At 46.6% G+C, this 17,803-nt stretch overlaps 1 protein-coding gene across 1 annotated transcript in view; it reads right to left on the reverse strand.

The window, feature by feature from the left end:
* Positions 1 to 528: 528 nt before the first annotated feature.
* The window catches only part of Cdkl1 (cyclin dependent kinase like 1), a 46,890-nt gene continuing 29,615 nt past the window's right edge, over positions 529 to 17,803 (reverse strand). Inside the window, exons 4-10 of the mRNA XM_060387575.1 lie at positions 14,024 to 14,096; positions 11,198 to 11,288; positions 10,434 to 10,634; positions 8,329 to 8,411; positions 6,099 to 6,155; positions 4,165 to 4,320; positions 529 to 2,051 (exon numbers count right to left, since the gene is read on the reverse strand). Of these exons, the coding sequence (XP_060243558.1) occupies positions 1,944 to 2,051; positions 4,165 to 4,320; positions 6,099 to 6,155; positions 8,329 to 8,411; positions 10,434 to 10,634; positions 11,198 to 11,288; positions 14,024 to 14,096 (769 nt within the window). The 3' untranslated portion in view covers positions 529 to 1,943. The remainder of the gene's footprint in view (positions 2,052 to 4,164; positions 4,321 to 6,098; positions 6,156 to 8,328; positions 8,412 to 10,433; positions 10,635 to 11,197; positions 11,289 to 14,023; positions 14,097 to 17,803) is intronic.

A 17,803-nucleotide genomic window follows, 5' to 3' on the forward strand; every position in this document is an offset into this window, starting at 1 on the left:
CTATAAGTTCACCACTAGTTGCATGCTGTTTTGTGTGTAGGTTTCTGTATGTATGGCTGGATGTCTTGCTGAATATAAGTCTGACTGTGAGTGACATTTTGCAGTACAGCTTTCAAGCAGAAAAGTGAGCTTTAGCTGTATTTCGAACTATGCTTATAGAAAAACACCGTAATTCCCAGGAAAGTACAAATTACATATGCCACTGTCATTTACAAGTCAGAAAACAGCAAATAAAAGCAAAGACAAGGTAGAACACATGTAGAATGGTCGTGTGTGTGTGTGTGTGTGTGTGTGTGTGTGTGTGTGTGGTATATGGCGACTCCATGTGTAACAGGAGGCTCTCAGAAGTGGCTCCATTGAGCATAAGCATAATAAACTGCGTCGAGGAAAGACAAGCCCTTTTCTTCAGTTCGTTTCAGTGCTCTGTGGCCCAGCAGCAACCTCACTGTGATCTCATCTGGAGTGACTTTGCTGCTCTAATAAGTTCTGTAAAATCAGTGCATAAATCAGGCAGTTATAGTCATAAGCTTCCATCAAATACATTTTTATTGATTTCAGGGGGTAAAAGAGAGGCAAGTTTAACTATTTGCAGAAGTTTGTATCCTTCCTTGTCATTTAAGCCATGGCTGTTTATTTAAGAGGAACTGAATAATACTGGAGCTGTCATTTAACCCAGGTCTGGGGTAGAAGCTGTACTCATTTAGGAAGCTTTACTTTGCCTTGGAGTAGCCAAGGTAATTGAACAGATGATAGAATTTAGTGAGCTACATAGGGGAAGCGAATGGGGCTAAGTGATGAACGGAAGACAGGAGGAAATGGGAGTGCGCAGGAAATGTCCCAGAGACTCGGGAAAGCGGAGCCTTGACATCCACGTCTGGGAGCTCCTGTGAGACGGCAGCGTGACAGTGAGAACGTGACGTGGGGCTCACTCTGCAGGGACAGGGAGAAGCGCTTTGCTCTTTCGAGTAATAGACCACACCAAAGGTAATTTGAGTTTTAAGTCTCGCTGTTTAAACTAAGAACTCCCAGATGTGCAATACTCATTAGCATAGTATATACACACACACGGGTACAAGAGTATGAGTGTGTGCTCACAGACATGTACCTGTGATGAGAGATACTTCAAGGAAAGAATGTCAGTTCACCGACATGTTCCCTGATTCAAGCTACTGCAAGCTGCCGTGTCTATACCCCCAGCTCATTACAGAAATTTTGCTGAAACAATCCTCAGGTCTAAGAAAGAGCTGAAGAATGAAGTGATAATTATTCTTTTCAGGCTGACAGGTCCATTCTGTGAGGCCTGTGGGTCTTGTTCTATTCTTTTCTGGTGCATCCTTTCTTAGAGTAAAGATAGAAGTATATGTAAGAAGAAGTATATCTCATTGGTTACATAAGCATAAAAACTACCACATTTTAAGATAATCCATACGATTTTAGATATTTTGATCAACTTAGATAATTCTTAAAAATTATTAATACACAAAATCAAGACAGAGCCAACAGGAAATAGAATCACCAACATTTTGCCTTCAGGGACTAAAATCATACATGATATGAAAACAGTGTAGGAGCTAGGACTCAAGGCGACACAGATCTGAAGAACTGTGAATGGACATGTGATCTACTTTCCGCATGTGGCATAACCTTCTGATACCATCTAATGCTGTGGCTGTGGGCAATTAGATACAGTTTATTTTCTGTTCATAAGCGCTGCTGCTTAGATAAACAAAATCACAGTGAAACCCCAAGCTTTTTCTCTTCTCCAGACATCTCCACCAAGCATGGAAGCCTGGATCTGGAATTTCCCTTAATATCTTGGCAAGTGGCCTCCAGCTTCCTGTTTGTGGTTTTTTTCTGATGGGTGTTCAAGACAGGAATCAAAAGTATACCTTTTTTTTTTTTCTTCAAATTATTGATCAATTCTTCATCACTTGGCCAGCTCCTCAAATATTTGGAAAATGGTAGTTAAATTTCTTGGTACTGCAGGGGTACTTCTTATTGTCCAAAGCTGGAAGGATGCTGCTGCTAGTTAGCTGAGGTAGGTACTGCAACTGAAACATAAAACACAAGATTGAGTTTCAAACTAGGCCCTGGAGGGGGGTTCATTATTAATTAGAATGCATCACAAAACAAATGACTTTGGAGGTACAGAAACAGATCTTTCCCCTGTAAAGTCCAGAACCCGAGAGGGGGAGAAATGTTTCAGTTTGGGTTTTTTCCTTTTCTTTTAAAGGTTTGTTCTAGATTTAAAAGGCTAGTGGGAGCAAAGGCAGTAAGATCACAGTGGGTACAGTCTGGGCTGCACACGAGACCTGCCTCCAAGCAAAGCAAAAACACAGCAGCCAAGGTCTTGAGTTAAGTCCCACCGCCATAACCAAACACACAGAACCCATATTAAGAAGGAAAAACACAGAACCCAAGGTGTGCCTCAGTAATAACTTGCTTGTTTACACGTGCGAGGCCTTAGATTCCAATTCCAGCACCAGAGAGAAAGAGACAGAGAAAAGAATAAAAAAAAAATCAAAACCAGGAGATATCTGCATTATTGGGGAACAAAACAGATTTACACTGTTTGAGAATATCATGTAAGCTAAAACCCTGCCTAATAGAGAAAACGTGTGCAGAACATGTAGGCACATTGCCCGCCCACTGCTCCTCTAATTAAAACGGCAGCACATCCGTCTTCCCTCAAGCCTCCAGGAAAAAAAAGGCAGTGTCAAGTGAAAATATATTTTTTAGTTTGTACCATGTGGTCTTAGGTATCTGGAAAGAAGATACTCTTTAGTTTTAGTTTCATTTTTGTTTGTTTGTTTGTTTGTTTTTAAGCAAACAGTCCTTCAGGATTTCAGTACACTAAACAGTGAGGTTCTTTATTCTTTCAGTAAAAACATTTGCAGCAGCAGGTTGCTTTGCTCTTGAACACAGAGTAACACTGAGTAATGGAGATAACTCAAAGTGGCCAGAGAGCGAGGACTTCCAGCCTGATTTACTCACTAGGTCATATACAGTAGACGAATAAAATATCGCCTAATTGTATAACTATGATCCGCCTCAGAACCCTGACATCGAGGAAGCACTCATTCCTAACAATTTCTCCCTCTCTTCCCTGCCCAAACCACCCATCCAGGTGTATAGTTGAGGAAGTAGGGGCTACAAGGGAAAGACTAAGTGTGCTGGTTTGAATGAGGATGGCCCTCAGGGGCTTGTAGATTTTGAGTGTTTGGCTTCTAGTTGATGGAACTATTTGGGAAGGATTAGGAGGAGTGGCTCATCCCAGTCTCTGTCTGCTTCCTGTGGATCCCACGTGAGCTCTCAGCTCCTGCTCCAGCACCATGCCTGCCTGCCTGCCGCCATCCTCCCAACCAAGACGGTTCTGGACTCACCCTTGGACACTGTAAGCAGGCCCCAGATGCTTTCTTTTATAAGTTGTCTTGCTCGGCATCTCTTCAAAGCAGCAGAAGAGTAACTAAGGCACTGAGGCAAGATAATTTGAAGCTTATGTATCTTCATGGATCCAAAGTGATCACAAACAGCCAACCCATCTTAGCTGTAGCTCAACTAGATTTTAGGTTACTACAGATTTTTACCATTTAATTTCCGGCTGTGTAACCACTTTACACCGGTCAAGATTCTCCACTGATCCATGTGTGTGGACAGATCCTGTTCTGTGGTTAAGTATGCTATAGTGCAGCTGTCCTGGCCCTGTGGCTGTGTTCGTCCTCAGCAGCTCTGACAAGGCAGAAGGGAAAACAATTCCATGTGGGGAGAAGCCTATAGGGCTAACTCTGGAGGTAACATGACGAGGCCTACTTTGGAGTAACCTGACTTCATTCTCCAAAGTCTGGGAAACATGCTCAGCTGAGTGCGCAGTGACATACCGGCCGGCAGCCTGAGGTCATGCACATCAGACAGCCTGGCTCCTGCGCAGCAGGGACAGCCTGGCAAGGACAACTTCAGGATTCAGGAAAGGAAGGGCCTTAAGAAGCAGATGTCTCTGAGGCCCTGGTTGATAACTGTGCTGAGCTGTCTCCTACCTCTGGCCTGAGGATGCTGGGGCTGCAAGCTACAGTTGTCACTCAGCCTGAGTTCCAACCCAGTGAAGAGGCGTGAGGTGGCGTGAGCTGGCCCCGTGGATATTTGTGTGAGGCAGTGTGCCAGTCTTACCCCCGTCAGGTGCTTTCGACTCGGTCTCAGGGTCTTCCTGGCCGGTTTGTCATGTTGTCTTGTCAAATCCCCAGCTTCTCGCATGCTGTCAAAGTATGGATGCTGCAACAGCTGTTCACACGTCAGCCTCTCGGTGGGGTCCATGTGCAGGCATCCCTGAAAGGACAGGAAAGCCCTGTGCTCCTTTGAAGTTGCAAGAACCTAACACTTTTCTTCTTTGAAAGACTGAGCACTTCCATTTATTTTGAATTTTTTTTTTTACCACTTAAATTTGTTTTCTACATGTTTAAAATTTATGAACATGAGTGTTTTGCCTGCTTGTGTGGTTGCACGCCACATGCGTGCCTGCCTGGTGCTCAGAGCGGTCAGAAGAAGGCAGCGGATCTGCTGGGACTGGGGTTAGAGAGGGTGGTGAGTCACGTGGGTGCTGCGAACCAAACTCCAGTCCTCCACAGGAACAAGCGCTCCTCGCTGCTGAGCCTCTCCAGCACGGGTCGTCAACATTTTTAGTTGACATATACAAATGTATGGGGTGCAGGGTGATAGATGCATACATGTGTAATGGTCAGCATTTCCCTCTCCCTAAACACCATTTCTCTGCCAAGGCTGTAGCTCTTCCCTCTGGCCCTCCATAAAGTATGTAATAGACTAAGTTGCAGTCCCCCGCTGTGCTGCAGCACATGAGAACACGTCCCCGTCTGTGCATTAGCGTCCTTCTTCAGCACTGCCCCCTCTTTCTCCCTACCGCTCTTCCACCCTCTGTGTGAATGAAATCAACCTTGTTTAGCTTGAGCATGAGTGAGAAACAGGTTATCTGTGAAACACTAAACCCTCGTCCATCGGAAATAAAAAGGGATAAAGGTTGGGAGAGGTTTCCTCCTGTTTGGAGGCATTCAGGGCCCTGCCATGGAGGAGTATATGATTTTGGAGTCCAGCTTAGAGGCCAATGGAAATAATTCGCTCAGCTATTTTGTATTTTCAGCCTAAAATTGGTTCCCACATGATTGAAATAAAGTGTCATCGGTCTCCACCAGTCTAGTTCTTCAGCTCTCCTTTCTGGAGTCTGCGGCCTTTCTGACAGGTCTAGAAGTGGCCTGTGCATCACGAGCACATCTGCACATGAGCCACGCCTTATGTCACACCATTCTTCACTTCTCTGCCCCAGGCAGGCCACGGAGCACGTGCACTCGGCGCTCACAGCTACATGCCCCAAAGAAGGCCTCAATTTTGTATTCGCTCTTTGATAATTTCATGCATGTCTATAGCATCAGAAAACACTGAATACTTTTTGAAATATTGGGAAATTGACTACGCATTGCAAATTGATGCTGTACCACATTTTACATGATTTGTATTTCTGGAAATACACACACACACACACAAGTCTATGGAAACCAACTTCAAAATTATACAGGAGTTGATTATTTAAAGATTTACTTATTTCATTTGTATGAATGTCTGCCTGCATGTATGTCTGGGCACCATATGTATGCAGTGCCCACAAAGCCAGAACAGGGCATCCGAACCCCTGGAACTGGAGTCACAGACAATTGTGAGTTGCCGTGAGTGCCAGAACTGAGCCTCGGTCTTTGGAACAGTCGTCGGTGCTCTTCACCCCTAAGCCATCTCTCCATTCTGGGAGTTGGTTATTTAAAGGATTCTATAGCTGTGAGTTTTGTTTTGTTTTTTAAGGAAAGAATCATTTTGTAAAACAACCCCCTTAAATTTCCATTTTGTGTAAACTTAGAATCCCAACAGAGTGTTACTTTTATTTAAAGTAAAAAGCGTATATTTTCATGATACTGGAATGAGACCCATTTTTAAATTTGAAATTACATAATTTCTCAGAAGAGAAGGATTTTAAAGGAATAGTTCATTAATTGACATTTCTGACAACTATGTGCCCCCTGGTCCCTTGAAAGCCACAATTTTACCTTTAAGAAGTCCAGCGCAGGGTAGGAGATGTTTGGAAATTTCAACTCAAGTGTTTCCTATCGAAAAGAAAAGGGACTCTCAGTTGACAGCGTACATTCTCATTAAAGTTACCTCACACTAAATTGCTCTTGAGTAAATGCACCTTCCTCACGTCCTCCACCCTCTCCACTCCACCTCCCATGGGTGATAATCCTGCTGACTGTTCATGGACATCTACTCCCTTCACCTCCAAAATGCTTTTCTAGTTTTATTTCCTCATTACTCACTTCCCTTCCTGAAGACGGTAGCATTATAAGTAAATACTGATGGAGGAGAATAAAAGACAGCAACAGCACACACATGCCAAGCTATTGCGTTTTGTGTGTGATTTTTCCCATTTTTGTAAAAAAATGCCTTTCCTGACAACAGCTTTGGGCACATAACAGCATTATCAAAGTGGGCACTAATTATTTCATTTATCGACATTTGTATCAAGGCACCGTCAAAACACATTTTATCCCTACCCCGATGAATACACACTGCTGTCACCTCCCACAAGCGCCTGCTGCTTTTCTGATCAGTCTGAAGAGTCTCCCCAGAAGTCGCTCCTCAGGCTCCCTCAGCCCAAAGCTAGTGTGCTCCTGTCACTTGGCTGGGAGCAACTCTGCAAATGGGAGGGATGCTATGTAAAGATGCTAAGTTAAAGAGTTTAACCGACTGACACGCTACTGAAGGTGGATGCTGAACAGCCTTGGTGACCACCGTGTATCGCCTGTGAATGTAGTAAAGTGTGAGCTGAGGGCTGGGGCAAGAGATGGCCAGGCTCATCTGTGGCATGGGCCTGGGCAGTCGTCCAGAGCATCAGAGGGGTGTTCTTTTAGACAGAGAGCCATCCTCAACACAAATTCCCAATGCTACACATGCTAACGACCAAAAATCCTAAGGTACCTTTGTATTAGCGCCTGCCCCCACGACTCAAATAGCCCTGTCTATGTGTTTCTCTGCTAAAGGTTGCCTTCGCTAATGCCAGCCCTCCTGTCTTGGGAACGATGCCTTGGATGACCTGACCCGCTGTCGGGCTGGAAGACACCAGGCCCTTCCCGCCACCTGCTGAACCAGTTCCCCAGCCCCAGCAGTCAGCAGGCCTTGCTACGACGGAGAGGGCACAGATGTTCAAGCAGCAAGCCATGTGTTGCTGTTTCCTGTGTTCCTGTCCACAGGAAATCCCTCGCAGGGCAACCTCTGGGAAGCGGGGAGGCTCTTCACGTTTACAGCGCCTCAGCTGTGTCTGAGGTCTCATCCGTAGACAGTCAGCCAGGAAATTGCTAAGGGATGTTTGGTACAGAACTGGGGATGTCCAGGTCATGAGGGAGCCACTGGGTCACTCCCCACAAGCCAGGTGCTGCCCTGCCTCTCTATCCTAGCATGACCCACTTTCCCCAAAGATGGCAACGCCGCAGGGAAACGGGAGCTTCCCTGGGTGGGGAAGACAGGGGCAGAACCAAGCTCAAAAGGCCAAAGGAACATCCCTCTGGAAACTGAAGCGTTTGCTTCCATCTGAGAGCACCTTCTCAGTCAGGAGACGCTCCATCTCTCAAACCTTAATTATGCCTGAGAGTTTCTTTTTGCTCTTTTCTTTGCAGGGCTAGGAAGCCACCACGGCCTGCTGGGTATGCACGATACTGCGCCACACCCATCACACCACACCCCAAGTTATGAAATACTTTTTACTGTGTTATAGACCTCTTAAGGAGGCATCTCAAAAAATGTAAAAAGAGAAAAAGGAATGAAAATAGTGTCCCAAAGTCTCACTACAGAGAGACAGCCACTATAAATTGCATCATACACACCTATAACCCCAGGACTAACAGCAGGATAGAAAAAGTGGGCAGCGCTGGGGGGAAGTAGCTGTTTCCACTGGAGGAGTCAGTGTGGTGGCACACGCCTCTGATCCCAGCACACACGGCAGTCGGATTGCTGTGAGTTCAAGGCCAGCCTGGTCCACAGAGCCAGTCCCACATAGCCAAGGCTACACAGAGAAACCCCATTGTTTGGCTCTGGGCAATCTGTGTTCAGCTGATGACGATAAAGGACTGCTGGGGCCAGGGCATCCCTGCTTTCCTGTCCCACAGGCTAGCTAACCTCTGTTTCAAGACTTTCAATGCGGACTGAGCCAGGGGCCCCAGTAAGTGAATAACTGCCAAACCCTAACTAGCCCTCTCTAAAGAGCCTCCAAAATGCGTTACTCACCATGTCTTCAGGGTCTGGAATTTTCACCCCACTGAAGTATTGGTTCATGCTAAATACTTGCTGGTGCCTGGGAATGAGATCCCCTTTGGACAAGAAGAGACAGACGTAAGTGGGAATGCACACTGCATACGGAACGCTGGACTACGGGCTATGCCTTCCCTCAGAGGCCATGCAGACCTGACCAGCTGCTAAGGTTTTCCCATCAGGAGACGCATCCATGCAGCACAGCCTACACAGAGCTCTACAGGGCCGGTGCCCCGAGTCAGGAACAGAAACTGAAGGCTTCAAGGTTCTTGCTCTCAAGAGCTTACAATGTATTTGAAGACTAAACCACGGGAGCTAATGGAAGGCCTCCTGTCTGTGAGGAATCCATTTCCCAACTGGAACCATCTTTTCCTGTTTCACCGGTTGGTGATCGGCTGGAACCTTTGTTGTCTACTGTTTAACAGCATGAACAGTTTGAAACAGCGAAGAGGAGTTTCTAGATCCCTGTCAAAGGAAGCTCTCCTTCTGTAGCAACAGCAGCCGAGTGGGCTGACCATGGCTTCCTGTAAAGTCCTGGCATGTTACTGTGAAAAGCTTTTGTTCAGAAAATAGAATGAGCTGCTTCCCTGGCCATTTCTAGAGTGCAGGGGAAGTGGAGGCTTCCAGTCAGGAGCCTGTGGTGCTGCCGCTGAGCCCGGAGCTGGAGCATCAGATTGCCTAGTGTTTTGGAACTTTATGTCTCACTCAAATCCAGAACTTTGCTCTATTTTGGACAAGCAAGCAAAAATATAGCCTCTAGGCTGATGACTCATATGTCTGAAAATGCTGTAATGAAGCCCCTTAGCGTCTACACTAGCTTTAAAAATTAATTACATATACATGATAAGAAGAGACATCTCCCCTCATGCCCTCACAGCATCTCCACCAGGGCTGGAGTGATGCGAGAGTACCCTAAAGCCCCTGATAGGAACAGCCCAGGAAGGCTCACTGGCCCTGCATGAGCTTCAAGGAGGCTATGGTATACAAGACTTTGGTGGGAATATTAAAAATAGAAAACACTGTTGGGCAGAGGGTGCACACGCCTTTAATCCCAGCACTTGGTGGGGCAAAGGCAAGAGGATCTCTGAATCAGAGGGCAGCCTGGTCTACAGTTCCAGGATAGCCAGGGCTACACAGAGAAACCCTGCCTCAAAAAAAAAAAAAAAAAAAAGAAACAATAGGAAACACAGTCTCACCCTGGGGCGGCAGGAAGACAAGGCTACATGATCGCTGATACTAGGAGATTCTACAGAGCAGAGAAATTCTGCTTTAGATTGGGCTCCTTAGCAGAGTAGAGTCTAACTCCTGGATTTTGAAGAGAACAGTCTTTGTTTACGATCTCTTTAAGTGTCCCCTCCCCCTCTCCTCTGCTGTCCTTACCATTCCCCTTAGCGGGAAAGGGGGATGGCACAGAACAACAAGCCTTTCTTTTTGGCACTCAGAAGGCTGAGGAGCTTTCTCTACTGTAGTCTGAATAATCCAAAACTTGCCAGGCAGGCTGCAGTCAAGGTCGTAATAAATCATATCCTAATACAGGTTTGGCATCCCTCATTAAACAAACAAACAAAAAAATCTGAGCACCAACAGGATTCCACAAGTAGAAAATTCCACACTTGATACCATGTGATGGACCACAGTCAAAAACGCAGGCACGCTGAAGTGATTGTCCAAAGTGACCGTCAGGGTAGTGGAGACAGTGTCAATGAAGAATGAATGAATGTTGTCTTTAAATTGGGTCCCGTCCCTAAGCTATCGCATACAAGCCTCTAAAGTCCTGAACACCCTGGACAAGGGGATTCTGCCTGTAAAAGAAATCAGCCACGGCAGCATTCTGTGAGCAGCTGAGTCCTTGCCCTGGTCCTGTTACCACGACAGCACCTTTAAGTAAGTCTCTATGCTCTGGGCAATTGGTAAAATCTCAGTAGCCATTAATTACTGTTCTTTAAGCAAACCACGAACACTCCTGACAGGACCATTTCAGTGAGGCTCCGAAGCCCCCTCTCCCTAATGGTGTCCGCTGAGCTGAGAACTCAGGGAGAACTAGCCAGTCCTCCAGGAGTCAGGACAGAAATGCCACTTACCCAAGGTTTTCCTTATCAGAAAGAGCTGGTCCACGTCAGACTTCCCTGGCCACAGAGGCTCCCCGGACAGCAGCTCGGCAAACACGCAGCCGATCGCCCAGACGTCTACTGGGGGCCCATACTGCGTGTCCCCCACGAGCAGCTCGGGTGAGCGGTACCACCTGGTGGCCACGTAGTCCGTGTAGTAGTCACCTGGTCCAGCTGGCCGGGGAAGAGGTATGGAAGACAGAACAGCGGAAGCCCAGAATCAAAACTGGGAGGAAACACCTAAGGAACGAAGCTTATGGCTTTCAGAAGCACTGTTTTCAATCCTAACTGCTGAGTAAAATCATTTGACTATAGTTTTTTTCAATTCCTGATGCCCAGGCTTTGTCCCAACCCAGTTAATCAGAATTCCTGGACAGGGCCCAAGGCTACCAGCATAGTTTTTGAAGTTCCTCGGGTGTTAATCTGAAGCCAAGATTAAAATCCACCCATCTGAAGTATTACTTCGGGGGTATTAATTCAGGGGAGAAAAGAGGGAAGGGTGGATTAGCGTGATTTATAATAACTACTGTGGTACAATTCACATACAGCATACATTTCTAAACCGTTGCGGGTTTATGCATTTTTCAAGTTATACTCCACTGCAAAATTCTGCAAGAACTGTAATTTATAACAAGGCGACCCCCGAGGCAGAATACAAGAACCAGCTTTCTGAGTATCTAGACCAGCTATTACAGCAAGAATGTCTCTTTCACCGTGACGAAACCATCAGTACTCACTCAGAAGCCGCGCAAACCCAAAGTCACAGAGCTTAATGACGGAGTGTTTTGTGATGAGAATGTTTTCTGGCTTCACATCTCGATGTATGCACTGGTTAGAAAAACACGAAACAAAAATGTTATGAGGGTACAACCCTACTATCTACCATGAGTAAAGGGCAGGAATACTTAGCAAATATTGGCTACCTCACTTTAATCTGTCATTGCCTGTTGGACTAAAATAAAATTAGTTCTGTACCTATACATAGGATCATTTCAGATTTCTGAAGGGCCCCAGAGACCTAGAAGTGTGACAGGAAAAAGGAAAGTAGAGAGCTGAACTCAGCAAATAAAAACACCTAGTTATATTTGAATTTCAGATAAATGACTTCTTTTTCGGTGCTGGGGGGGGGGGAGGGATCAGTCTGTGTACCTGACCTCTGACCTACACCTCCAGCTCAAGAAGTAACGTAAGCATATCTCACACAGCCTGGATTTAAAAGGGAGCTGGGAGTCATGCTCAGCCTGACAGATGTAGGTGAAGGGGGAAGGACTGAAAGGATCTGAAGCAGCAGCCAGTGGCAGGAACTACGGATGGGAGCATAAGAGTTCACCGAAAGTCGGGCCTGCTCAGTAAACAGGACAAGCGCTGGGCCTGCTGAGATAAGCGGGGGAGGGGGAAGAGAGGGGCGGGAAGCTGCTGCGTGCCAAAAGATTTCCCTTCCAGCCCTGACATTTGTCCTGACAAGATAAACAAGAGAGCAGGCTGCAGCCTCGCCCTCTGGAGCTCGTAGTCATCGCTAGATGTCAGCTCTGTCCCACGGCACAGCACGTCCAGCCCTCAGCAGGCTTCTCCTGCATCCTGTCGGCCTGGTATCAAGCTACATTCTTTGTCAGGGTGAAGCCACCGAAGTGAGCCCTTGAGAACTTGCACAGGATTATCTTATTAAATGGCAGTGTCTTCAACATACAGATAAATAAATAAACGAATAAACCTCTTAAGCCAACAACTTTTGGTCAACAATTACATTTCAAATTGAGCTGGGACAAAATGCTACTCAGAGTTCCTTGTGATCCTTCCTTTCTCCCCAGGGTTTTCCTCTCTGCTGGGAAATGTCAGCTCTTTCTGCCGCCCAGCATTCAGTTGGCCTGAAGCCTGAAACCCCTGGGGTTATCCTTGACTCCCTAGACGCTGGAAGGAGGACAGAGGTCCTTCAGGGGCCCAGCGCTTCCCACTCCAAAGGACTTTCAGGGTGAAAGAGCAACATCAGTGCTCTCCACCAGCATTTTTATTCGGGGTGGAAACTGGGGGGCTGGGGGTTAAGATACATTATAACCCATCTGGTTCTCAGTAATCAATGGCTCTGGGGCCTGAAGGCTTTCACCAGTCCTTTTACATGTTGCTATAAATAGGTCCTTCCATGAATATTAACATGACATATGGGCAGAGGGACTCAGAAACAAGAATGTGCTCCGCTCTGTTTGGGAATTCCTCACGAGCTTCTGCACACTCCCCCTTCCCCCACCCCACCCCTTAAGCACGTGGCGCCCAGCAGAGCCTGGGGCTCTCCAGAGAGCTGTGGTGTTTGTCTTCACTCCCTCGGCTCTTCCTCACCAGGGCTGACTGGAGAGTGGGGGGGTTGCTTTCTCCTTCTTTCTTCCCCCTCCTCTCTCTTCCCTCTGTACCCTCCACCCGCACTGTCCCTCCTGCCACCCTAGGCTTGCTGGAAAGGTCTAACCACCAATCACAGGGTAGCAATACTGTCCCCCTCCCTCCCTGCTGACCACCAGCCACAGTGGAGCAATGTGAAGGGTCTGCCCTCCCTGCTGTGAAATGGCACTTGTTTGTTAGTGTTAGGAGTCAAACTCAAGGCCCCATGAGTGCTAGGCAAGAGGCCTACCATGGATCCTCACTCCAGCTCTCACAAAGATGCTAGGCTTCAGCTAATGAAAGCCATAATAATAGCTGTTCTCAATTTTCTACTTAAAAAAATCAGCTTCAGAAAAACTTAACTTAGGGTGGACTCAGAGGGGACCCAAGCCCTCAGGCGTGGGTGGCAGTTGAGATGTCAATGGCTGCAATCCAACTGTACTCATGGCTACTGTCTGGGATTTTGTTTCTTTTTAGCAGTTGGGAATCTGTGAATCTGATTTATCTTCCCTTCCTTCCTTCCTTCCTTCCTTCCCTCCTTCCCTCCTACCTTCCTCCCTCCCTCCCTTCTTTCTTTCTTTCACTATACTGATTAATCAGTTGACTGCTTTCTGGAGATCAATCCAAGGCCTCATTCCTTCTGGGCAGGCACTCAGCCACACACCCGTGCTCCAGGAACTGGCTTCGTGTGTAGGAAGTGGGCACTCTGTGCGGGTGGGACGGGACAGCAGCGTTTCCAGCGGCTATGAAGCCACATCACCTGGGCAGTCCCGCCAGCCTAGCAAAGAAAACTGGAGGCCACCTTAGCATTCTTATCTCACCAAAGCAGGCAGAGGGCTTGAGCTTGGGGCTCCGCCCATTTCAACTGCAGCTTCTGCTGCTGTGACCTCTCCCAGTTTCCAAGGCTTTTGGGGAAGGCACTCCAAGACAGACTTTCTAAGTAAATGGGGTTCTTTCTACCTCACGTTACAAGTTTAAAAAAGTATGACTTGTTTCTTCAAATGGTTTTTATAGTGTATGTTTCCAGAAGGTCTGCATACAAGGGAAGAGCTAAGCTGGCTTTTTAAGTCTCTTACCTCTACCAGGCTTATGAAAAATTGAGTGAAAAACTATACCCACAAAGGTGTGATATGAACTTCGAACAAGGCTCGATCTCGGCTTAAGAGAAGCCGCCTGAGTTTTCAAAGGAGACTTACGTTGTGCTTATGGCAGAAATTTACAGCCTGCAGCGTCTGCCACGCTATGCTCTTCATGAGATGTTCTGGTACCCTAGTGAAAACAAAGCACAGCACAAACACATTCTTCACTTTAGCCGTGGAATTCAGCTCCAGAAACTCATTCCAAACCAGGGCAGGATTTGGTACTGAACTATACCCGGAGACGCAGAATCCTCTCCAACCACAGGCCATCTGCCCGCAAGTCCAGACTGTTACTAATGTGTGGCCAGCACACTGCCGAACTGTAGGGAAAGCAGGTTAACAAAAATATAAACAGATTTTTTTTTTTCCAGACAGGAGCTGTGACAATCCACAAGTACGTATGGCCTGGGACTGCCTGAAACTTGAACTTCCTCTCAGTTTCTATGTCGTGTTTTTGTTTTTTAAGGGAGGGTTGAAGCGTGGTCTTGCTGTGGTGGCCCCAGCTGACCTAAAACTCCGGATCATCCTGCCTTAGCCTCCAAGTGTTGGGATTACGGGCAGGGACCACCAAGCCCTGTGTCTATAATGAGGACCCTGCTAACGTAAAGCACAGCACAGAAGACAATGTTGTGTCTTCGCTCTGGTTGCTTGAAACTATGGTCCTGAAACGAAGCCACGCTTCCCTTTGTGTGTGCGGCATCTCCAAACGCCTGACTCGCTGGCTTCGTTGGTTTCCTCTGAGGAGAGGGGAAGGAGATTTTACTGAGACAAGGATGAGGTTTAGACTTCGTAGCATGCAACTAAAGTTCAGCATAACTGAAATCGCAGGTGCCTGTCATGTTCCTTTCCCCACCTTTCCTCTTGCCAGCTGCCTCACCCTCACATATTTCTTCTCTTGCCCCTGTCACGGCTGCTAGCTGTCCCACTTGCTCCATCCCTTCCTCTCCGACTCACTGCCGACATAACTGTGGTGGCCTGGAGCCTCAGCAGCTGGTGTGTGTGTGTGTGTGTGTGTGTGTGTGTGTGTGTGAACAGGAAGAAGGCGTCTCACCGGGAAGCATTTCAAGTCTGAGGCAAGGAGTGATTAGAAAGAGCGCTGTTTGTTTTTGGAGACCACCCCTGGACACACACATGCTGGACTTATTATTTTTAGGAATCAAAAGTTAAATGGTGGTGTGGCCCTCGGCCAAAACTACTCTGTAGTAGACCGGCGAGGAAGCTGAGTGGTTGTGTTAAAGGTGATCGCACAAAGTCACTTGTGGCCCCTGGGAGAGGCCACAAGGCCACTGCAGTCACAGACCAGATGTGCAGGAAATCCTTTTGGGCAAATCAAAGGATGCTTGGACAGACCCAGGCACAGCATGCGGGAAGTGGAGAGGCCACCCGCAGGAAGAAAAGCCAGGGCATTGTGGGATTATGACTGTTTTCAGGCTTGAGGTAGCTTCTCACCAAATCCTCTTCTTTGTTCTAGTGACATGTAGCCATGAACCCCAGGAAAACTCACCTGTCAGGACAAATGGCCTAGAAAAATACAAATAAGTGGACTTCAAAGGTTCCCCAGCACCCCATCTTTTGTTCAGAAAAATGTACTGTGATTACTGAAAGACCTTTTAACATAAAGTTATAAGTGCCAGGAAACTTCAGTCTCCAAGGATATTTCCCAAAATAAATAATGCAAACAGACTATTTACAAGTGAATTATGTTCTCATATTATCAACGTTCCTGTAATGCTGAGCCCACTATCACATTCTACGGCTCTCAGGGTAGAAACTGAACAAACTACACAGTGTCATCTTGCAGCTGCCCGTTCCACTCCTTATTATTTTCGCTTTTCTGCAACATGGGAACCTCAGACTCTAAGATTCCTCTTAGCTGAAGCACAGTGAGGGGATACCAGGAGACAAGCTTTCACTGCTGGGGAAGAGACAAGCAGAAAGGAAGAAAGGCAGAATGTATTCTGAGATATGGGGATGGAACTGAAGTGTGTGTGCCTGTGTGCCTTTGTGTCTGTGTGTCTGTGTGTCTGTGTGCCTGTGTGTGTGTGTGCTTGTGGAGGCCAGAAGAGGGCATTGAATACTCTGGAGCTGTAGTTTTTCCAATGATTGTGAATTGCCTACCATGGGAACTGTGAACACAGGTCCTCTGAAAGAACAGGAAGTGTGTTAACTGCTGAGCCCTTTCTCCAACCCCACATGTAAACTATTGAGTGCTGAGACGCTGAGCCCGCTTTCCTCACAGGCTTGGAGCCAGATGGCAGTCATGGATGGACTAAGGGCAAACTCAGGGGCAAAGATCTGAAGATCCTGACCTTGAGGTCCCGGCAAGTGGCTCAGCCCGATAACTAACTGCTCAGTGGAGCTTGTGGTTTCCACTAGTTCGTGGTTCTTCCCCATGAAGAAAATCAGAGATGATGTGATGCGTGGCACACGCTGTGATCCCAGCACTCTGGAGGATGAGCCTGGAGGACCTCAAATTCAAGGCCAGCCTGGGCTACAGAGCAAAACCCCGTCTCAAAAAACAACTAAAGCTGGGCACTGTGGGCATGTCTGTAATCAGCACTCTGGGAGGCAGAGACAGGCGGATCTCTGTGAGTTTGAAGGCAGCCTGGTCTGGTCTACAAAATGAGTTGAAGACAGCCAAGAATACATACAAAGAAACCTTGCCTCAAACAAAACAAAACAAAAAACCCAGACCAAACAAACAAAAAAACAACTAAAAACAAAACCAAAGACGGCAACAACAAAAAGGCCAGGAAAAGAGAGTGACTGAAGCAAATGGGGAAAAAAAACACAAATGAAACATCCTACAAAGGGTGAAGAGAATATTTTCAAATTATTATATCTTTACTGAAACATCTTTAAAATCAGAATATATATATATATATGATCTATATATCTTACGTAAAGAATTGCCTGGCATGTGCAAGGCCCTGGACTCTATATATCCTCTCTCCCCCAGAATACAACAGCGAAGAAAATAAAACAGAAACAATTAAAGACTTACTCCAACACCCAGATAATAGAGGGTCCAGAAAATTAAAAAAAGAAAGAAATAGGAAATAAACAATAAAACAATTTAGATGCATTTTATTCATAGAAAGTCCCACTTACAGTCCAAGATTTTCAGAATTTGAAACTATAAAGATAAAGGTTCTCCAAGCTTCTGGACGTGAAAAGAAACAAAACTTTACAAGGAAACAAAACACAAAATAACATCAGATTTCTTTTTTCTTTCTTTTTCTCTTGTTCTTTCTTTCTTTTCTTCCTCTCTCTCTCTTTTCTTCCTGAGACCAGGTCTCACTATGTGGCCCCAGCTGTCTTGGAACTCACTCTGTAGACCAGGCTGTCCTCACACACAGACATCTGCCTCTGCCTACCAAGTGCTGGAATTAAAGGCATATACCACCACGGCAGGTGGTATCAGATTTCTTATCATCAGAGAGGACAGAAGGCACAAAAACAATATCATCAAACATCATCAAACATCTTAAGGAAAAGTTTCAATGAAGCAGACAACATCCTCCATGCAAATCAAATAGGAATCACGTGTGAGGATAAAGACACGGGGTAAACCTTGGCCTCCCCTTTCTTGTACCTCTTACAATGCTTTACCAGAAAGGCTTTGAGGCGTCACCCCTTCAGAAAAGAGAGTGAACTGAAGGAAAGCTTAATAACACGGAGAAAGCTGGAGACACAGCAGGAAAGGGAAGGAGGGGATGGCCAGGAGGGTGGTGAAAGGAGGCAGCGGTGACTAACCGCCTCCCAGGCAAGCAAGGCAACCCGTCCAGATTGCAACAGCATGATTTACCAGTCAGGAAGGCTGAGGGTTATCACCAT

Source organism: Meriones unguiculatus, chromosome 7, assembly GCF_030254825.1.
Source record: "Meriones unguiculatus strain TT.TT164.6M chromosome 7, Bangor_MerUng_6.1, whole genome shotgun sequence".
Classification (NCBI taxonomy): Eukaryota; Metazoa; Chordata; class Mammalia; order Rodentia; family Muridae; genus Meriones; species Meriones unguiculatus.